This window comes from Polypterus senegalus, chromosome 2, assembly GCF_016835505.1.
Source record: "Polypterus senegalus isolate Bchr_013 chromosome 2, ASM1683550v1, whole genome shotgun sequence".
Classification (NCBI taxonomy): domain Eukaryota; kingdom Metazoa; phylum Chordata; class Cladistia; order Polypteriformes; family Polypteridae; genus Polypterus; species Polypterus senegalus.
The window spans coordinates 116,892,827-116,917,079 of record NC_053155.1 but is presented as its reverse complement, the minus strand read 5'-3'; the positions used below and the strand labels follow the sequence as shown (position 1 = coordinate 116,917,079).

Sequence of the window (24,253 nt, the reverse complement as noted above, 5' to 3'; positions counted from 1 at the left end):
AGGTGATTTAAGCAATTTTGAGCGTGGCATGGTTGTTGGTGCCAGACGGGCCGGTCTGAGTATTTCACAATCTGCTCAGTTACTGGGATTTTCACGCACAACCATTTCTAGGGTTTACAAAGAATGGTGTGAAAAAGGAAAAACATCCAGTATGCGGCAGTCCTGTGGGCGAAAATGCCTTGTTGATGCTAGAGGTCAGAGGAGAATGGGCCGACTGATTTAAGCTGATAGAAGAGCAACTTTGACTAAAATAATCACTCGTTACAACCGAGGTATGCAGCAAAGCATTTGTGAAGCCACAACACGCACAACCTTGAGGTGGATGGGCTACAACAGCAGAAGACCCCACCGGGTACCACTCATCTCCACTACAAATAGGAAAAAAAGGCTACAATTTGCATGAGCTCACCAAAATCGGACAGTTGAATACTGGAAAAATGTTGCCTGGTCTGATGAGTCTCGATTTCTGTTGAGACATTCAAATGGAATGGAGTCAGAATTTGGCGTAAACAGAATGAGAACATGGATCCATCATGCCTTGTTACCACTGTGCAGGCTGGTGGTGGTGGTGTAATGGTGTGGGGATGTTTTCTTGGCACACTTTAGGCCCCTTAGTGCCAATTGGGCAACGTTTAAATGCCACGGGCTACCTGAGCATTGTTTCTGACCATGTCCATCCCTTCATGACCACCATGTACCCATCCTCTGATGGCTACTTCCAGCAGGATAATGCACCATGTCACAAAGCTTGAATCATTTCAAATTGGTTTCTTGAACATGACAATGAGTTCACTGTACTAAAATGGCCCCCACAGTCACCAGATCTCAACCCAATAGAGCATCTTTGGGATGTGGTGGAACGGGGGCTTTGTGCCCTGGATGTGCATCCCACAAATCTCCATCAACTGCAAGATGCTATCCTATCAATATGGGCCAACATTTCTAAAGAATGCTTTCAGGACCTTGTTGAATCAATGCCACGTAGAATTAAGGCAGTTCTGAAGGCGAAAGGGGGTCAAACACCGTATTAGTATGGTGTTCCTAATAATCCTTTAGGTGAGTGTATATATATAACAGCAACACTCATGACAATGACAATGTCAATCATGTTATGTTATTATTAAAATGTTTCCTTTTCTTTTTCATTACTTCTTTAACACACTACTTCTCCGCTGCGAAGCGCGGGTATTTTGCTAGAATGATCATAAAATTCATATACCTATGGATAAACAAATTTAATTGAAAAATTTTATTATACTGCCATCTAGTGACAGCATTCAAAAGAAATGTAAAACTACACCAAAAGGAATCAGTTCACGTATTTAACTGTATGTAAACAATACCAAGCTGGCTATTCTAAAATCATAACATTGTGTTAAAATCAATAAACTACTGCTAAGGTAAACATAACATAAGTGCAAAACAACTGAATTAAAACATTCTTTTCATGGACAAAAGGAAGGCTTTCATAAGCCAATACATAATATATTATCAATCTTTACGCAGCTAACCCTGTAAATTTGTCAAGTCTAGTTTAGGTCTTCAAATTACTACTATTGACTAAACAATTTTCAAAAAATGTCTTCTGTCTTTGGTTGTATGTGAAGAAATATAGGCTAATATTTGTTCAAAACTCGTCCTTAACCAACTCATTTGCTGTTTCCCATGTTGCAGATAAAGAAATAATTTTAGTAATAGAAGTATTTACTCTAATAAATCTCTTCCTAAACACTTCTATCATTCCACCAATTAACTTCATTTGATTAAGCTGAGAACGAGAAGATTCAAATCTTTTAATCTAGCCTGAAAACTCACACCCATGCAACCTTGGAATAGGTGTGGTCATTTTTCTCTGAAGTTATTTTAAAGATCTATTACTGTATGTACAGTATATTTTGTAATATTGAGACTAAAACTTAATGATATTCAACATGTGGCTTCACAATACATCTTAAGAATATAATGCCTTGACTTGTACGCAACAGAGCACTGTTACCAATTTGTAATTGTTTAAAAGAACATTCATAACTTCAGAAAACACTTAGATGTTTTATCTGTTGACTTGTACTCAACAAAACATAGTTAACCAATTTTTAACTATTTTAAAAATCATTCAAGTTTTAATTTTCTTAAAATCCTTGCACTTATATAATACTTGAAATCTTAATAGTTACTAAAATGATACAAATGAAGTTTGTTTTATACACTTGCACTTTATTTCCAAGTAGCATTAAAATGGCAGAAGACTGGGTATTTTCCATTTTTACCACTTACAATGTACTGTATGTGCTCATTGCACATCTAAAATACAATAGTCAAAGCAAAAGTAAGAGCATATTGAAATATATTACCAATACAATAGTAAAGTGTGTGGCATCTTAACAAGCAGCTCTATCCATCACCTCCCACCTTAATAAAAAAGCGATATTACCTCCTCCAGTTATACATGTTCATGTGTTCATACATCAAAGCAAAAAAAGTTGCGGACAATTACATGTCATCTTGAGGGCCTTCTCACAGTTGACAGTTACACACAACTTTAAACTGCACGTAGAAGCAATGGGGCAATGGTTGAAGGATAAGTCAAAAGTAATTTCTTCACAAATACGGTACTTATTAACTTGACACATAAAACAGAACTCTAAAGTGAATCATTTTTAATAAATTTTAATAAAATATCTAACCTGTTCTTGTATTTTAAAATAGAGGTCAAGGGGCAGGAGTCCAACAACAAAAACAAAAGCCTTTATACTTTCCAAATATGTTAATTTGAAGTGGCAAGGGTTTCAACTTAAAAAAATGTGTTTGCATTTCTAAGGCATGTTTGTGACAACAAAAGTAAACTGGAAGTAACAGTCTGTTGTGAAAATTTCAGTCTCGGGTGGTCTCGGCAAGAGTGTAGGCACATCATACAGGTATAGCCAAATTCAGAATCAGTATTCCACCTAGCATCCGCATGGGTAGTTGAGTCATGTGCAGATACTATACTGTTCGGTTTTAATAGCGTTTCTCAAAGCTTTCTTTGAGATGAACATAAAAAGTGAGAAAACACTAGTTTATGCTGAGAGAAAAATTAACAATCCTAGAAAAAGCCGATTCCAGAATGAAGAAAAATGACATGGTGAAAGCATTCAGAATCTTGCCTTCATAGCACCATTCTGGTAGACGCTGTCTGGAGAAAAGAGAACAGGAGACTGCGAGGAAGAGCATTTCAAAGCCTGATGTTAAAAGTTCTAAACATTGTGTGACATGCAAGTTACATGGTAAGCCTGATACTGCAGAAGATAACCAATTACTTTGCCCTTGATTTACTGTTTACCATTGCTGTTAGAGATGGCAACTCCAGTCACAATAGTAAAGTATACGTATTTTCCCCATATTCATTATAACAAAATTTCAATCATAACTAAATATTTTTATGATACTAGGAGTTTCATTATAATGGGATTCCACCTGTATATTGCAAATATTTACTCATGCCTACCACTAGGAATGTGTTATTTTCTTAAACAAAATACCTCTTTTATATTTTCCTCAGGACTGTATTCAAGAACCATATACTTAATCAATTTCAGTTTTCCTTCAAACTCTTAAATGTAATGTAACTGTGAATGTTTGTCAGTGTATACAAAAATCTGCATCTAAACACTTTGCAGAGTTTTCTACACTATATTACAGAATGCGTTTATACTTACCTCACTTCAATTTAAAACCTTAATATGGAAATAGTTATTTATGCAAAATACCCTACCTTCAGTGTGAATTCATGGGTTGGTTTCCCAATTTGGTTCTCAGATTCTAGGCTGTATTCATGAGCAAGAGGCACTGTAGGATTATAGAGTCTCCAGTGTTTTTCTCCTTCCAGCTGCAGAATAAACACCTGCCGAGAAATTAGGAAAAAAAAAAAATCAAAAACCCGAAATTCTACTCTGTATCTTATAGACCACTACATTAAATATGAAAAAGTGATTAAGAAACCATTGTAAAATGCCTTATATTTAAAAATTGCCTACACTATTTTTGACATGTTAAAAAAAACAGTCTTATTGAAAAATGTGCTTGTTTGGTTGACTTGTTGAAAAACATTATCACGGTATGATGACCACTGTGTTCTTCATCTAGAAAATGCACCAGTTGTGCAAAATCCTCAATTATACATTAGCACTGTTGATTTTTCAGAGGCAAAGCTGTATTAAGGAGGAAGAAAAAAATGTGAAAAGTGTCTTTGCAATAGTGAGAGTGAGATATTCTACTTTTATTTTAATGACGTGTTAGATAAAAATATTAAAAACTGAAGAAACATTTTTTTGACAAACTGTAAGCAAATATTCCTGCCAATATCTTTTGCTCTACATATATTACTTTTCAATATAAGAAACTCTTTGTTCAGAAAATTGTGAAATGAAGAGTTTCTTCAACTTGTAACAAAAATTTTGTACTTTTTGACAGATATAACTCTAACAGCAATGGCAAATTGTGAATTCATAATCAGTTATTATTTTTGACTTGCTCAATTTTTAAGTATCATGAGGGTCACACTGGTAAATGCTGAACTGAACAGAGTATTTATCAAAATCCAGATTTTAAGGAAACTCTTATTCTAAACTACCACGTAATCAAGAATATATTTTATAAACAGCAATTCCTGAAGACAGATTGCAACTGTTATTAAAGAAATAAAGTTTTTAAATGGGCAGTTTTCCTGGGAAAAAGAAAATTGCAACAACAGTTTGATATATGTGTGCATAAGTAAATGAATGCAAAATATGAGATCCACTTTACATCTGTGATACGTACACTACCCACAGAAAAGTCTAAGATTATTAACACTATGAAAGCGCTCCTTTGAAACCAGGAAAATTACATGTTTTAGCATATAAAAAAAGAAGTGTATCCTGATTGAAACTTGACTGTTTTGAATATTCCATTTTGTTTTATCAAAACCTCTTTTTTTCTGGCACCCTGTCCAGGTGTTTTCCTTTCCTTTTGCTCAATGATTGATGCTGTGGGCTCCAGCAGCCAGGTGATACTGACCTGGATAAGCAAGTTATGAAGATGGATGGATAGCTGGACTTTATTTTTTTATTTTTTAGGATACATTTTGAGAATTAAAAATTACAAATAAGTGACTGACACTACTGCGTTTGCTTCCAATGTTCTGTTTAACACCGGTAATAAAACAATATAAATCCTGCATTAGAGTGTTAAAATTAGTTTTTATTTTTTCAAGGTTATTAAATACTACACTTTGGAAGCATGTTAAGGACAAGGTATCTCCTCACTTTATAAAATGCAAATTTAAATGCAGCCATTAAAAATGGGTACTATGCCCTCTGACTAAAGTATTTCACATATAAGCTACTGCATTAAGTATTTGGCTAGCACAAATAACCAAAACTAGCCCTCATGATGAATCATTTGTTAATGATAAGATTTCTTCATTTAATTTCTCACAGTATCTATATATATAATTCACTAAGGCAAGACAACCATGGAAAGCACGCCGGAAGGGGCGTGGATTCACTAAGCCGCCAACAAGTGAGACACCTATGGCGCACGCAGGAAGGAGCCACGCCCACCAACTCCAAGACGATTGGATACGAAGACAACTCGCAGAGCCACGCCCACCAACTCAGACGCGACGACACAGAAAAAATGGCGTCATTTATATTCGTCTGTCGTAGAGGCAACATGCAGCTCTGACCCTCGCTGACTGTTCATAGAGGCATGTTTCTCGCGGAGGTGAATCGCCATATGCAGTGTGTAAAACGGTTTGTGAGGGGTATCCCATGGGATCCTTAAAACATTCCTTTACAACTGAGATTAAAACACAATTAAGTAAGCAGTCTTTAAAAAACGAGTTTTCGGTTACGGCGTATGACTGCGTGCACCATAGCACACTGTTTTACACGCTACATACAGCAATTCGCTTCCGCGACAAACATGCGTCTTCTTAGATGCTCCTGCACTTTGTACACACCCACCTCGCTACCTGTGCCTCTGTTTCATTACCGTCTCACCTGCTTCACCAATGCAGGCCCTGCAACAGTCGAGACGCTCTCTCAGCAGCTGAACTTCTCTGTGCCTGACCGGTTCACACAGAGGCACCACACGACGCGGCAGGATTATCTAAGAAGAGGCATGTTTGTCACGGGTGTAAATCGCTGTATGCGGCGTGTAAAACAGTTTGTTTGTCGCGGATATGAATCGTTGTATGCAGCGTGTAAAACAAACAGTTTCTGAAGGGTTTCCCACGGTCTTAGACTTGGTGGCCGGGTCTCTGTCAGTTGCTTTTGTGACCGGGCACATGACCAGGCAGTGTGTATGCCTCGAGTGCGAGGGTGGACGCGACTGGACCATTTAAGAAAAATCATGTTGCGGCTGTGAATCGCTGAATGCAGTGTGTAAAACAGTTTGTTAGTCGCAGATGTGAATCATTGTTTGCGGCGTGTACAGCAGTTTGCGAGGGGTATTCCATGGTCTTACAGTTGGTGTGCGAGTCTCTGTTAGTTGCTCTTGCGAGCGGGCACATGACCAGGCAGTGTGTGTGCTTCGAGAGCATGGGTGGACGCGACAGCACCATCTAAGAAGAATCATATTTGTCGCGGATGTGAATCGCTGTGTGCAGCGTGTACAACGCTGTATTCTATGTTGCCCTCTCCAGAGTTATATCTTTTCATTCACCTACAGTCGTATACACAATGAAGTAAGCAGTCTTTAAAAGCCGAGTTTTTGGTTACGACTCACGACCGCGTGACCATAGCAAACTGTTTTACACGCTACATACAGCAATTCGCATCCACGACAAACATGCGTCTTCTTAGATTATCCTGCACTTTGTACACACCCCCCTCCCACCTCGCTACTACCGTGGTCGGGTATCTTGGTGGATTATATATAGAAAGGCAGCCAAAACCGCACAGAGCAATGAAAAGACTACGTGAGTCACAGGTGCATCTGGACTGTGCAAAGACAACGACTTGAGTGACGAGGTAGGCACATGAGCAGGCAGTGCATACTGGACGAGAAATCAGCAGACTAGCATGATGGAGGGAGCGAGTGGATGTCCTTCTCCTCTCTTCCCATTCCACCCTCCACACCTGAGCGCCGCACGGACGATTGTGTGTTGGTTCGTTCCGTGCATTGTTACAATGTTGCTTTTCTTGCTGATTTATTACATTACCAATTTTTCAAATGTTAATTTTCTCCCTGTGCTTAAAAATCATTAAACAAACAGCCTAATTATGCGGCGTATGGTACGCCGCGGGTTGGCTAGTATGATTAAATCCATGTAATGGGAAACTTTACAGCTACTACGTTACTTGCTATAGTTATTTTGGAAAAAATTTTGACATGTATGTTCAGACTATATTGAGTTTATATACATCCTTTAAAAAATGCTCTTAGTACTACAGTATTCTAAGAACACGTTTGTTATCACAGTGAAAAAATGCTTACTTTTTAAAAGCATCTTAATAGTAAATACAATTTGGAACTGCCAATATACAGAAATGAATATCTATATAGGATCTTGATAATATATATGTGTATATAATTTTCTTTTGCTAAAAATATTACTATAATGTACTGTACTTACTTTGCAAACATCACCATGAATTTGACTCTTTCTACTGCTATTTTTCCATGAGAAGTTTAGCATCCCTGAGGTTAAATAGCATAGTCTCTTAAATATTCTAGAAGCGTACTGTATTTTTCTAAACAGATTTTTAACAAAATAGTAAGCAGATAGGTTTTTTTAAATAAAACCATAAATAAAATTAGCACTATAATGATTTTAGCCTTAAGTGAAATTGTATTGACTACAGCCAAAATCAACAATAACAATGTCAATAAAATGTAACAAAACTAAATTCTAACATTTCTGATATTAAACAGCAGAATGCAGTTAATAACAGCTAATAATTTCAAACAGATTGTATTTTGACATTGTTTTGTGTGAGTGATATTGAACAGTTTTGAAAACTTTGGCTCTCTTAAAGCTCTTTTTTTAAGCTGATGTCCAAACTTCTATTTAATTTGTGAATATACCTCATTCTTGTTTTTATGTAGTTAAAAATAACCTATATGTACACATCTTTTCACAACTGAAAAAACCTAGTTAATGGCTCTTTCAGCACAGGGTGTTTATTCATGGTTGGTCCCTACCTTAATTTTCACTCATTGTAATAGACAGAAATGCACTACTGCCCTCTGCAGCATAAAACTGATTTAAGCGGACTCATGAAATAAATGAATAAAAGTGGGCCATGCAAATTATCAAAAAGTATGCAGTTTGCTGTAACAGCACAAAGACTCTACAATTTAAATTTCTGTTTCTGTTTAATTAATATGTCCATGCTTTTCCAGTTACAGCTTTCAGACTTAGTAGTTCATTTGTGCTAATGGTAATCTTTAAAAAAGTTTAAAGTGATTGCTGGTTACTCTTAGTCTATAACTGTTTAACTGTCAAAGTACAATATACAGTATATGTTTTTTCAGTTGGTTCAGGTTTTGCCAGATTGTGAGATACAAATCACCAGCTAATGCACAAGTTATGGGGATAGTCAGACTACATAACCTAATTTGAAAATTCTATTAAATCTACATCCAAAGCAGAAACAAATTACACTTTCACCTTTCCAAAAAAGATGTTTTCAGAATTAAAAATTAATTATTTTTTCATTAGGGACTGTACACTGGAAGTGTTTTTCCCTACTGCTTTCTCATTGTTCTGCTTCACTTTTGTATTTTAATCAAACATTTTCATACTTTTGTATCAAACATTACACCCTACCTCAGCTAAAACTGGAAATGGTGAACTTAAAATCTATAATTTTAAACAAAGTGTTAGCCTATCAACTATATTCATAATTTTTCCATATTATACGATATTATATGATCATAAACAAGAATTCTCCTTTAATTTCAGCACTGGCAGTTTGTATTTTCATTCTCTGTCAGTAGAAGATGATATACTTATTGACAATTAAACCCAGGCATCAAGAGATGTGTCTATTCTATGCTATGATGATAAATAAACTCCATCTGTGATTCAATATCAGGCAAAAAGTATTTGCAATTGTTGTTTTGTACACATCATTGTGCACTGGCCTTTTTGTAAATGTAATCACATCTGAGTATAACTGGCACTACCTATTTTCTTTTTAGTCCTATATTTTATTATAAAAAGGAGGCTTTCAGAGAATGCTGCTGGCAGTATTGGCTCCTGCTTCACCATGACCTCATTATGTAGGGGGGCAAAAATAAAAATAAAAAATTGTGGATTAATACATGTTTGAGGGATAATAAAAAATACATATTTTTATCTGTTTAGCTTTTACAAATCCTTTAGATAATTAGCTGTTTTTGCCATGGAGACATCTTTAAGTAAACATCTGAAACTATTGTTAAGATCACTTTATTTAGTTTTTAGGTAACAAATCAATACAATGCTACCTGACATAATATTGTTGTGGCAATAGGCACAAGGCTGAAGCCATCCCACAACAACACTCAAACACACAAACCCAAGCACTCACTTACTATGGGCCATTTGTTGCCAGTTAAATGTAATTAAATGTCTTTATGGATGTAAAAGGAAAACCAGACAACTCTGAGCGAAAACCACAAAAACAACGGGAAATGCACAAAATCCACATGGACAATAATCTGGCATAGGTCAAGATGCTGCATATGTGGGGTTAAAGCACTGTGCTACCATGCGGAACTATACAATATTATGTTATTTTGTTCATAAGAATCAATATTATTTTTCCAATTTTTATAACAATCCCCCAACTATTTATTGACATATCAAAACAACGTTGTCACAAATAAAAACTATAAGATATAAGGTCTAAAACTGCACTGGGATTGAAATAAAAAAGAAGACCTGTATGCAAATAATCTTATCAACATTCTACAAAATAACAGTGAGCAAATATTTTTTAAAGTTTGGGTAGTAGTGGTCCTAGTGAGAACTGAAGTAGTGTGGGGTTCCTCCAAATAATTATAGCTTGTCAAACGTTAACATGATAAAGTAATATTTGTGAGTGTCTTGCAGAATAATTCCACAGAAGGCAGAAAGGGAATGAGGACCTATTGAAATTTGAAGCCCTCTGACAACACAGTGAAACAGTGCTTGTCTAGGACAGCTAAAGGCTTTTGAACAGGTTCTAAAGGTGAAATATATTGTCATGTATTAAGCATGGGTAAGTGAAGTTATCCACAATATAGATATATTAATTTGAAGCATGGTGTCAATATTTATTTCATTTGAAATGGTTGGAGGTCTTGCACTATGCTACAATGAAAAGGAATCATGTGATCCTACATTAGATTATTTTTAAGTGTGCTATCATAAAATATGAAAACAACCCACTGCTGTCATGTCTCTCTGACCATATTAAACAACTCAGAACCAAGTTAACAATATTGTTGAAATCTGGTTCACTTATTCCTCAGGGTAACTTGCCAGAAAAGTTCAAGTTTCATTGCGATATCTCAAATAGAGCATGCTATAAAAATTTAGAAATTTATAAAACTCTCACTACAATATGCAAGCTTTTAAGGCAACTCAGGCCCCCTTCTTCAGATAAGATGAAGAAGGGGCCCGAGTTGCTTTGAAAGCTTGCTTATTGTAATCTTTCTAGTTAGCCAATAACAGGTGTCATTTTGCTTAAACTCTCACTACATCCATAATGGCTAACACGGTATAACACCCTAGTACTAAAAACTCTCACTGAAAAGCAATAACTAATTTTCAAAACCATCAGTCTTGAAACAGAGAAACAGTCTGTGCGACTTCAGTTACAGATTTAAATACTATTTCAAATTTACCTTGAGAGAAATTATTTCAACTTGTATCTCCCCTTTTAAGTGTCTGGCACTCCTGGTAGCAAAACAGGTCTTCAGTATAATTGAGTGAAATGCCATGAGAGTCGCACGTGCAGTGGCTTGCATTTAATGCTAGCTGTACAAAAAGTGGCAGTGTTGGTAGCTTCAGTGAACTTCTGTAATACCGGTCACTTCTCCTTCTGCTTGAGGTAAGTTCAAGTTCAAGGACCTTATTGTCATTGTGTAACACAACGAAATTAAATGAACTAAACTAGTGGATTAGGGACTACTGCATGTATCCAAGGATGCTGCTTGCTAAGCACATCTTCTTTGAGCTTTGCAGAACTTTCACTTCAGCCTTGAAGTATGCTGTGCCCAGCATCTACTGTACCATTATCAACAAATATATTGCGGTTAATCCGTTCCAGACTCTACCACGATAAATGAATTTCCGCGAAGTAGGATTCTTTATTTATAAATCGAATATTTTCGCAGTTAGAGCATAGAAAACCTGTTTATGACCTTCTAAATACGTTTTAAACATTATTAGAGCCTTCTAGACATGAAATAACACCATTCAGTCAAAAGTTTAAACTGTACTCCATGACAAGACAGAGATGACAGTTCTGTCCCACAATTAAAAGAATGCAAACATATCTTCTTCTTCAAAGGAGTGCACATCAGGAGCACAGAATGTCAGAGAGAGAGAGAGAGAGAGACAGAGAGCAAATAGCAAACAATCAAAAATCAATAGGGCTGTTCGGGCTTTTAAGTATGCGAAGCACCGCTGGAGAAAGCAGCTGAAAGGAAGGGAGCAATGTGAAGGTAGTCTTTCAGCATTTTTTTAGAGGAGCGTCCGTATTATCTAGGCCAGTGTCCAAACAGCCCCTCTGCTCACACCCCCTCTGTCAGCAGCAGAGAATGTCAGAGAGAGAGAGAGAGAGAGAGAGAGAGAGAGAGAAAGCAAACAATCAAAAATCAATACATGCTGTTCGGGCTTTCAAGTATGCGAAGCACCGTGCGGGAAGCACAATCAATATGAATGAGAAGAATAAAATAATTTGTTAGTTATTTGTTAAACCCCACTGTTTGTGTTCATTATTGTAATTTAGATGATGATCAGATCATAATCAAGACACATTTATACATAAATACTGTTATTTCCAAAGGGTTGGCATACTTTTTCTTACCACTGTACCATGTGTAACCCAGGAAATATCCATGGACAGGACACCAGCTCATCAGATACATTTTATCAAAACAGAACTAAACCCCATGTGTTTAGCTGCTAGGTTTAAGAGACAAATTTCTATCCAATGTTACAAGGTCATACAACATATGTTGCACTTTAGTTTTACCACAGAATTTATTTTATTGTGTGATGCAGTTTTAATTAAAATGCTCAATCCTACAAGTAAGATCATTTATGTATATATGGTTTATATATAATATTAAATTATTTTTATTGGTTTAAATGTATTTAATTTATTTAAACACTGGATATCAGTGGCACAAACCCCATGGAATGCTATTCTTTTCAGCAGAAAACATTCAGCCAAGGCTTTGACAACATACATTTCGTCATTTCAAAGCAAATATTTTATCATTAGAGATGTAACCAAGAAAACAATTTAGTGCTGATAATCACTGGTACTTGATAAATGTTGTAATAATTATACTGTCATTACTCAAAGTATCAAAAAATGTTTTTCAGGTGTTGTTCTTTGTTTTATTTCTTCTGTAACAGTTTAAATGTACCATATACCACTTGAAATAAATACAAATGTCATGTTAGAAAATAGTCTTGACTCATGTTAACCAGGGAAACATCAGTGAATGGATGTATCTATTAAATAAATAGATTGTAGATCTTTTTCCATGTTTACAGAGAGTCTGTTCTGAAAATAGATATCCAGTTTTCTACTGCCTCAAGAAACACCTGTTCTGACTTATCCAGATATGTACTCTTGGCCAGCCTTATAGACGCTTATAGGGAATGGATTTCTGATATGTAGTCATGTAAGCAGAGTGAGTTTTTGTCAGGTCAGTCTCTTTTATGTACTTGATGAATAATGCAGAGTTTTCAAACTCTCATTAGGTGACGTGTTTCTTTTGTTTGCCCAGATCAATAATATCCATATACTTCGTTGCCTATATATTTAGCTTATGCTGAAAAATTGTTAAAATAATTCGAGCTGTAATACCTCTTAAAAAAGAAGGCCATCTGATGACAAATGAGCAGTGATACCTCCTTCCCTACCTTTGCACATTTCTAAATATAAACCAAATTATCTTTATAAATAATCTGTCAGGGGATATCTGATCTCTGAAACAACTCCACTTCTTAAGCATTCTGTCAATATCCAGGTATCTCCACTCCTAGTAGGTAAGAATTACATAAAAGTAATATGGCAAAGTGCATCTTGACAGCAGATAAAATATCTTTATCCATCATTTTACCCTTACCTCAACATCATCATAATGTGGAGGCAGTCCTTGGGATGCTGGAGGTGTGATGTAAACATTTGAACCCACTAAAGAACCAAAAAAGCATTCTAGTTTTTCCTGTATTTTCCATAACTCATCCTGTTGTTAAAATGACAAAAATACATTAAAATGTTAGAATAAAACACTTGTTCATTAAGAAAATATTTTTATTAAAAATATTTGCAAAAATACAAATAAGATTGTTTATTGTTAAAACTGAATATGAGAACAAATATACAAACACTTTAAAATATTTTTTTTTAAAAGTGAAAGATAACTATATATGTACATTCCATTTTTAAATCAAACAAACATGATGTGCATAGTCTTCCACTAAATAAATAAAACTGTTGAAATCATAATGGCATTAATGTAATAATTTTGGTAAATCATTTTTTCTTCAAAAACATTTACATTTTGCAAATATGAATGAAATGTCATGGTTATTACTAAATAAATATTCATAATAACCATTTTCAGTGTAGAAACAACTGTATCTTATGGTTCACAGTTATTGCACTTACATTAAATCTCTGAGGCTGATGAAACTGAATGGTAGCTTTGTTCTTATCAAAGTCCTTTTTCAGCTGGGTGTAGTTCACTCTTCCTTCTTTATTTAAAACTTTCTTTTTGCCATCAACAGACCTACAAAAGTTGATGTCCCAACCATAGAAAATGCCTTTACTGCACAGGTCTTTCATATCAGCTAGCTGGAACAATGTCTGATAATATGCTGCCACATATGCATCAGACCTCTGTAAAAGTAATGGTTTCTGTTCCCAATAATCCTGGAAAAATGTCTTCACTCCTATGGGTGAGATTAAACTTTCAAAGAGGCTAGTGGGACTTTCAAAGTTCAGGGGTGACGGAGTTTCAGTCTTGCTTTGTTTAAATGGAGTAACATTTCCAACATTTTCTGTGGGTCTTTTTCCTACTTTCTTTGGCATTACTATATAAATAGAAACACTTAAATTAGCAACAATCAATGTACAGTCATGATTAGTTAAAATTTCATACATTGATCATGTTTTTAAATACTTACAATAACTGATATATTAACAAAGTAACTAAAATAATATATCATTAAGATATTTTACATAGACTTGTAATAATCTAACTACCATAAATATTTACCTGACATCAACTTTCTAAGAAAATACAAGACGAGTTTTATGAACAGGTAAATTGTGAGGGTTGTCTGATGGGGAATGAGCCTACACATGAAGGACTAACATCAGGTACCTGATTATTATTATTTTTTTTTTTTTTAAGTAGTGCGGCATCCCAAACCCTAGGCATAACTGACACACACACACAAGTTCAAATAAAGGATGCTTTATCATCCTCAATATCCTTCACAAACACAATCACAACCACAAGGATTTCTCTTCCCTCTCTCTTCTTCCGACTCCTCTACCTCGCGACTCCAATTACATGTGGTTGAGCAGTTCCTTTTATCTTGGACCCGGGAGTACTTCTAGTGCCAGGACATAGCCTAACGGAAGTACAGTACTTCCTGGTCAATCAAAATGGCGCAGTGGTGTGACTCACAAGAAGTCATTCACCTTCAGGGAGACTAAACTGAAAAATCCTAAAATGGCATTTTGCTGCACCACTTACTTCCTACATAGGCTCATTTCCCATCAGACATCCCTAAGACAAGGAAATTTAGAGTTGGAACAAATGCAAATTGTTTCAGAATCAGGAAAATGAAACAAACTATACATGCACACTCGAAGAGTACAAAAAATCATTTATCACACTTACATGTTAAAATATATCAAGCAAAATACAGCTGTGGTTATAACATGACAGGCTTTAAAATATAACACAATTTTAATTATATGGCAAACATTTTAAACTGAAAGAAACTTATTTTATTATTTTTATATATTATTATTAAATTGTCCATTACTTAATCAGTTTTCTAATTCTCTTTTATTTGTCAAAACTATGTATTATTGTAAATTTAAAAAATGCTAAAACAATATTATTTGGCTATCTTACTATTAAACTGAGAGGTAAATCATTCATTAATTAATCAACATCAAGTTTTCCATAATATATTTTGATGCTTTGACAAATCTTGTCAAAATACAGGTCAACAGCAAATTTAATTTCTTCAGATTAAGCACTGAAAATAAACGTTTCACTCAGGACACAAAAAATAGACTATCCTTGCCACTAGAAACAGAGGAATACATTATTATTACTTGAAGCTAAAGTACGTCTGATAATGTCATAAGCCATTTAGCAGGAATTTCTGTTACACAATATGTAGGGATGATGTGTTGCAAGTCGATAGGACATGCAAACAAAAATGTCACAGTACTCTGTACACATAAAATTACTACTACAACAAAGCAATAAAGAAATTCAGAAATAAAGAATTGTGATTACATGTCAGAAATGGTTGGTCAAAGCAGTGAAATACAATAGACCCAAGAATGGTCACTCGCATAATGTCAAGTTCATCCATCCATCCCTCTACTAAACACGCTTAATCAGATCAGGGTCACAAGTAGCTGGAGCCAATCCCAGCAAACACTGGGCACACAGTAGTAACAATGCCTTGATATGCCACTAGCCCCTCACAGTGAAAACACATACAGGCCAGTTCAGCGATTTTTTAGTTTAATGTCATGTGTACACTGTATAATTCAATTTTGTCTTTACATTTGTAGTAAAAAGCAATGGCATTTTTATGAACAATTCCAAAAACAAAAACAATAATTCAATAGATGCATAGCCTGCTATAAAGAAATATTAGCAAGAGTTTTACCAAAAAGGATGTTACTAAGTACTGACTTGGTGCTCAAACTTTTGCAGATGCCATGTTTACTCTTTCATTTTATTTACATTTTTTTCAGTTTGCTAAATAAATTGTAACTGTACATTGTAGCACAAAGTGGGCATTGCCCATACTCCTCAGCTTTAGTTGCACACCAGGACTGTTAAGACAGCACAGTTAACAGGTAAATAGATATTCAGCTTCACTTTGCCCCAACCTACATTCCAGAAAGTGATTAAACTCTTCATTTGATAACCAAGGTATAGTTCCATCTTGAACTGACACCTTTGCAGAGACTTCTTCGGGATATAAGGCATGAAATAGACACAAAAGAACAAACAGCTACAATTACAATTCTGATGAACAAAATAATGCACCAATACAAAGGAATTGATTTTGTAACCTACACGTGACTTTAATTCAGTCACAAGAGATTATACATTCCTTCAAAACTAACTGCACCATCCCTAAAGAAGAACTCTCAGGGGAACACTCCTGGGCAGTCCCAAAAATGAAGTCTTGCTCCCTCTAAAATCATGCCACTGCAAAGGCCAGTGTTCATGATTCTTCAATCAGAAAAACTGACCAAATTCGGCTTCATGAGACTAATAAGGCAAAAGCCATTGCTAACCACGGGGAACATACAGATTAGTCTCAACCTGTAGGGAAAAACCTGGGGATTGGTGGCAGAATTGGCACTCCAGCCACCATAAAAACACCTCACACTGGTTCCATTCCATCTGAACTAGTGTGGTGCTGAGGTGTCAACCATTGCATGGCTGCACACAGGTCCTAATCTGGGATCCCGAGTTGGTTTTTCATGTGATGGGTGCGGCAATGCGCTGTATCAGCCCGTGCTCCTAATCTCTCTCTCTATTTGACAGGAAGCACCTAGAAGAGCCCCAAGCATTTGAGGATAATGTTCTGTGGACAGATAAGACCAAAGTTAAACTTTTTGGCAACATTGGTCCCATTATATCCAGGTTAATGCATAAAAAACATTTGACAGTAAAATAATAACACTAACAGTTGATGGTGGTGAAAATGTAATGGTGTGAAGATGCTTTGCTGCTTCAGAACATGTCTGACTTGGATACCTGAAGAAACCAGGAATTCTATTCTAAATCATTAAATGTTTGAGAAGAATGTCCAGCCATATGGCTGTAAGCTGAAGTTGAGGTATAGTTCAGTCATGCTGCATGACAATGACACAAAAACACAAGTTCAAACTCACATCAGAATGGCTGAAAAGAAAGATTAATGTTTGGACTGACCCAGTCAAAGTTCAGACCTAAACGCAACAGAGTTACTGAGGCATAACCTGAAACAAACCTAGCAATGTTTCAGAATTAAAGTCATTCTGCAAGGAAGAGTGGCTTAAAATTCACCTGAAGAAATGTGATAGACTATTATTGATTTATCAGAAGAATTTGGTTGCAGTCATTCCAGGTGGCACAACCAGTTCTTAAGTGTAAGACAGAAGCAATTTTTTCACATTATACCAGTTGTTTGTTAATTTCACATAATAGTCATATGAAAAAGTTTGGGAACCCCTCTCAGCCTGCATTATAATTTACTCTACTTTCAACAAAAAAGATAACAGTGGTATGTCTTTCATTTCCTGGGAACATCTGAGTACTAGGGTGTTTTCTGAACAAAGGTGTTTAGTGAAGCAGTAAAAGCTGTGTAAAAATGTGGGTCCCCTTGTAATTTTGCTTATTTGAATGCATGTAACTGCTCAATACTGATTACTTGTAACACCAAATTGGTTGGATTAGCTCATTAAGCCTTGAACTTCATTGACAGGTGTGGACAATCTTGAGAAAAGGTATTTAAGGTGGTCAATTGCAAGTTGTGCTTCCCTTTGGGATCCTCAAAGCAACTCTAAAAAGATCTGAAAACATCAGTATCATGGTTTAGGGGAAGGCTACAAAAAGTTCTCTCAGAGGTTTAAACTGTCAGTTTCAATTGTAAGGAATGTAATCACGGAACGGAAGGCCACAGGCACAGTTGCTGTTAAACCCAGGTCAGGCAGGCCAAGAAAAATACAGGAGTGGCATATGTGCAGGATTGTAAGAATGGTTACAGACAACCCATAGATCACTTCCAAAAACCTGCAAGAACATCTTGCTGCAGATGTACATCTGTACATCGTTCTAATTCAGCACAATTTGCACAAAGAACATCAGTATGGCAGGGTGATGAGAAAGAAGCCCTTTCTACACTCACGCCACAAACAGAGTCGCTTGTTGTATGCAAATGCTCATTTAGACAAGCCAGATTCATTTTGCAACAAAGTGCTTTGGACTGTTGAGACAAAAATTTTGTTATTTGGTCATAACAAAAAGCGCTTTGCATGGCGGAAGAAGGACACCACATTCCAAAGAAAACACCTGCTACCTACTGTCAAATTTGGTGGAGGTTCCATCATGCCTTGGAGCTGTGTGGCTAGTTCAGGGACTGGGTCCCTTGTTAAAGTCGAGGGTCGAATGAATTCAACCCAATATCAACCAATTCTTCAGGATAATGTTCAAGCATCAGTCACAAAGTTGAAGTTACGCAGGGGTTGGATATTCCAACAAGACAATGACCCAAAACACAGTTCAAAATTTACAAAGGCATTCATGCTGAGGAGAAGCACAATGTTCTGGAATTGCCACCACCCTCCTCTAACTTGAATATCATCGAAAATCTATGGGATGATTTTAAGCAGGTTGTCCATGCTCAGCCGCCATCAAATTTAACTGAACTGGAGAGATTTTGCATGGAAGAGTGGTCAAAAATACCTCCATCCAGAATCCAGACACTCATCAAAGGCTATAGGAGGCGTCTAGAGACTGTTATATTTACAAAAAGAGGCTCAACTAAGTACTGATGTAATATCTCTGCTGGGGTGCCCAAATGTATATACCTACCTAATTTTGTTATGATGCATATTTTCTGTTAATCCAATAAACTTAATGTCACTGATGAAATACTACTGTTTCCATAAGGCATGTCATATATTAAAAGGAAGTTGCTACTTTGAAAGCTCAGCCAATGATAAAGAAAAATCCAAAGAATTAAGAGGATCCAAATTTTTCATATGACTGTATATTATTTTTGATTGAAGGTGAGAAAAGATTCTGTGTTAAACAGTTTCAATAATACAAACAAGTTAAAGCAGGAAGTGCTATGGATTCCACAATTTAAGTACTACATTTAGATTCCTAATTATCCAGCAACGTATTTCCTTTTTATGTTGATTAAAGTGAAAGTACAAAATTATACACAAATGGGCAAAATTGTGTTTCCTCTGTTACACCGAAAATTATTTTTTTGTGTGTCGAAATTTAATTAAACATTGCTCACCCATCCATCCATTTTCTAACCCGCTGAATCCGAACAGGGTCACGGGGGTCTGCCGGAGCCAATCCCAGCCAACACAGGGCACAAGGCAGGAACCAATCCTGGGCAGGGTGCCAACCCACCGCAGACATTGCTCACTGACAACACTATTTTATATCTGATCTAGTACAATTATGCAGTCTGTTCAAAAGCCGTTTCTTCCTTTACACTTCCTTTTTCACTGTTTCCTTTTGTTTTTTCCTTTGACACATTTGCAACCCTGATTCATTATTTTATTTATAAACTATTCACATTATTTTGCTCCTATTATTCTATATTAGTAGTAATGTTATGTGTACACAGTACAATATATACTCCCTCTACAAGAAGCAATAAAAAAAATGTACCTGTCCACCACTTCTAAATTCTTTCTCCCTTTACAATAGGCTTGGCTCTTAATCCAAACTGTGTATGTTCTCTTCCCTCCAATTCACTAAGGCAAGAAAAGACACAAAAAAATTGTATTAAATGTACATTCAAACTGACAATTCCTCCACCAATTCATGATCCTTTGTCTTTATTTTCCTTCTAATCTGTTCATTCCCACAAAAAAACAATTCATTCACTAATCATTCTGATTCTTTTCAAAGTAGAAACAAATTTTAAGTATTTCAACAATCTTCACAGTAGGACTTGTAAAATACACTCACAGGCCACTTTATTAGGTACACCTGTTTAACTGCTTGTTAATACAAATATCTAATCAGCTGATCACATGGCAGCAATTCAATGTGTTTAGGCATGTAGACATTGTAAAGACAATCTGCTGAAATCCAAACCAAGAATCAGAATGGTGATTGAAGTGACTTTGAAAGTGGTATGGTTGTTGGTACCAGATAGGCTGGTCTGAGTATTTCAGAAACTGCTGATCTACTTGGATTTTTACACACAACCATCTCTAGACTTTACAAAGAATGGTCTGAAATAGGGAAAATTAACAGTGAGCTTCAGTTCTCTGGGCAAAAATGCCTTGTTGATTCCAGAGATCAGAGGAGAATGACCAAACTGTTTTCAAGCTGATAGAAAAGCAACAGTAATTCAAATTATCATTCATTACAACTGAGGTATACAAAAGAGCATCTCTGAATGCATATCATGTCGAACCTTCAAGCAGTTGGGCTACAGCAGCATGAGACCACATCGTGTGCCACACCTGGCAGCTAAGAACGAGCAACGGAGGGTACAATTCACATGGGCTCACCAAAATTGGACAACTGAAGATTGAAAAAACATCATCTAGTTTAATGAGACTTGATTTCTGTTGCAACATTCGGATGGTAGGGTCAGAATTTGGCATCAACAACATGAAAGCATGAATCCTTCCAACCTTGTATCAACAGTTCAGGCTGCTGCTGGTGGTGGTGTAATGGTGTGGGGGATATATTCTTGGCACAATTTGGGCCCCATAATACCAACTGAGCATCATTTAAATGCCTTAGCCTACCTGAGTATTACTGCTAACCACATCCATCTCTTTACGACAGCAGTGTACCTATCTTCTGATGGCTACTTCCAGTAGGATAATGCACCATGTAACACAGTTCAGATCATCTCAAACTGGCTTCTTGAACATGACAATGAGTTAATTATACTCAAATGGCTTACAGAGTCACCAGATCTCAATTCAATAGAGCACATTTGGGATGTGGTGAAATCATGAATGTGCTGAGGACAAATTCTCAGCCACTGCACAATTCTATCATGTCAATATGGACCACATTCCCTAAGGAATATTTTCAGCACCTTATTGAATCTATGCCATGAAGAATTACAGCAGCAGTTCTGACCGCAAAAGGGTGTCCAACCAAGTACTAGCAGGGTGTACCTAATAAAGTGACCAGCGAGTGTAAGACACATATGTTAGTTCTTTGTCTTAATTTACCTCTGGGTGATGTTCAGCTAGCTCAGTCACTTTGTTAATGATAGCTATAGTAAGTATGGTATAGTATGATTAGAATGTTTGATAGTTAAATTAATATATGCATTCAAATATTCTTGAACTGCACATATGTGTACTACTATGTAAATTAATTATTACATGCAAACAATGTGAGAAAAGGATGAAGCATAATATCTTTTCTTTTGAAATTTCTCATGAAGGTTTGCAGCAGTTCAAGCCAATTTAATACTACATGAGCAGAGAAAATGTGAGCAGGGGAGAACCAAATGTCTGCAGGACACGTATGAACACTGCAGCTGAAGAAGACAGATGACTTCACCTTCAATATCAATTTCACAATATCCCTGTTGAATATCAGGACACCTACCATGATGTGTGTGCTTTTTCGCTTGTCTGCATTAGGAAGTCCAAAATTCAGTTTCAAAAATTTGGCCAGTGTATGTGCGTAATCGCCCTGTGATGGACTGGCACCCAATCCAGGGATTATTTCAGACTGGCATATAATGCTTGCTTGGATAGGTTTCAGTTTTCCCATGACCCCGCTAAGGATAAAGGGGGTTTGGAAGATGGGTAGATGGTTGTATGAAATTTAAATCAGCCTATCAGTACATCCTTCTGACGAAGAGAAGTGTCACATTAAGTGGTTTTATTTGCTGAAAGTAAGGTTGGGGCCAAACACTAATTATTTATATGACAACAGAATAGTAGATAAAAAAATATCAATAGGCTATTCCTGTAACTGATAGGTAATGAAGAGATGGCAGTAGTAAAAAATCCTGCTTTGTTGTACTTGTATGACGCTTCCAGAGTAATTAGGCTCTGGAAAAAAGAAACTGAAAATTTGTTCTGGGTGTTTTGCATGACAAGCTTTGCAAATGATGTTTAATTACATGTTCTTCTTTTAATTTTATGAAAAACCTAAATTAAATAAAAAATTAACAGAGTTTTCATATCAGTTCTCTACAAGTGTGCTAGTATTAAGGATTACTTCTTATAATGAATGAATACACTTTGTCATACAAGTACCAAAAAAATCAAAATGACCTTAAACTGAATTAAAAAAATCATATTTGTCCACAGAGAAAAAAATATTGGAATACTATTGCATATAACTTTTTCTCCCATCTGTGATGTATATACAGTTTTAGGTTTTAGTAGATTATGACAAATATTCCATGAAAATGTAATACACAACAGACAGTAAAAAAAAGGTTGAATAAAATAGAAAAAAGCAAAACAAAGAAAGTACCCGTTGCCACTCTCAGCCTTAGCCTCTTTTAAAGAATAAGCAGCAGTTCCTAAAGCCCTGCACATTAGAGGAGCTGTTTCTGAACTTTCACACATTTTAATATACTCAATGCGCCCTGCCAAATGGGCAAGCTTTTCTCTCCATTTGTGAGTCACTTTTGGACCAAACATTGGAATCCGTTCTGGGATCAGAGGTCTCTCTGTAGCTAAAAGAGAATTCAAGTAGATTATAAATGCCAGTCTCTCAAAAAAACCGTAGGGATTCCTGCTCTCATAAATGAAAACACTTTAACGTTTGCTCGATTAACCTGACACGCAAAGGGTTGTGGGAGGGAAAACCGGAATACTGTACATGCTGCACTGTTTAACAGGACCGTCACCATCTCTGAAAGAACAAACGCCTCAAACTCATGCTGCGGAATTCGAAATTTAGACGCGAAACCCGTGAGGCTGAGATGCTATACACTGCGCCACTCTGTCGCCCCGTCAAACTCTTAAGAGCCTTATTAATTTACAAACAATAGCAATCTGCAAAGTGTTCATTATTAGACGTGCAGCGGCATTTATAAATGACACTTTACGTTGGCGCATAAGTAACTACTCGTATCACCTGAAGAGCGACTCTTCCATATGAGATCTGTACACAATACAGTGTTGTACTTATTTCAGCGTTGTGAAAAACGTCATTATTAATGCACGTTTAGCTCTAATAACGCCTTACCCATAAAATGTAACAGACGTCGCTTATTCCCCACGTAGTTAAACACAGTCAGGGTCAGTCATAACACGTGGTGTTTCAAAAGCACGTTTAAGGACTGAAGCCCCGCCTCAAACAGGAAGCGATAAACGCGTGGCTCCTCAGGCTGAGTCACGCCCACTTGCGTCACGCAGACACCTCAATCGACTGTAGAGAGTGCAGACTAACAGCCGTTGGGTGCGGCTGATGTGATTTTGGAAACTGAAAGTGATATCATAAAAACAACAAGGGAAAGGTCAGGTGAGTGAGGCAAAAAACAAACATCCCTTAAAACTGTAAGCACTTTTCAATTGTTTACACTCAAATTTTGTTATTTATTATCCCTTTTGAGAAAATGTTCTTTATTGCATACATTTTCCTTTGTTCAAATCAGTAGGACTACAAGTAAAACCGCTAAGTTACAACATCAAGTAAACAATGTGACGTGCCGGCAGCGGCCTCTGGACTGTAGGAACAGTAAGTGATGCTGCTGGTAGAAGGGGTTCTGTTATAATGGGCAGACACACAGCTCCTAGGTCCTTCTCATAGGGGGTATACTTCTTAATACATTCACTCACATCAACTACGATCACAAATCTGCGCAAACCTGTATGCTGTCAAAGTCCCTCCATTATGATTCAGTTGATTTATTATTATCTGCCATTCCACCTAGTTTATTATCTGTAAACTTAATCAGCTTGTTATTTATATTCATATCCAGGCCATTTATATATATTAAAAATAGCAGCAGGCCCAGCACTGACCCCTAATAAGATAAAAGAAAAATCAACAATTAAACTATTCTTGCTCTATGGCCCTCACAAAATCTCAATAAATCATTTTTGCTGTACTTGCTTAAACACTTTAC

The 24,253-nt window shown here is 36.3% G+C and overlaps 1 protein-coding gene across 2 annotated transcripts in view; it reads right to left on the bottom strand.

Annotated features, from left to right (window-relative positions):
- Positions 1 to 23,491, bottom strand: part of riox2 (ribosomal oxygenase 2) — a 42,008-nt gene extending 18,517 nt beyond the window's left edge. Inside the window, exons 1-5 of one of the 2 annotated variants that reach the window (XM_039744444.1) lie at positions 23,371 to 23,490; positions 19,849 to 19,934; positions 13,848 to 14,272; positions 13,303 to 13,422; positions 3,752 to 3,880 (exon numbers count right to left, since the gene is read on the bottom strand). In XM_039744444.1, coding sequence (XP_039600378.1) covers positions 3,752 to 3,880; positions 13,303 to 13,422; positions 13,848 to 14,270 — 672 coding nt within the window. In that variant the 5' untranslated portion in view covers positions 14,271 to 14,272; positions 19,849 to 19,934; positions 23,371 to 23,490. Of the gene's footprint in view, positions 1 to 3,751; positions 3,881 to 13,302; positions 13,423 to 13,847; positions 14,273 to 19,848; positions 19,935 to 23,370 lie in introns of both variants that reach the window. The other variant, XM_039744443.1, reaches the window with a different exon arrangement.
- Between the last annotated feature and the right edge of the window lie 762 nt (positions 23,492 to 24,253).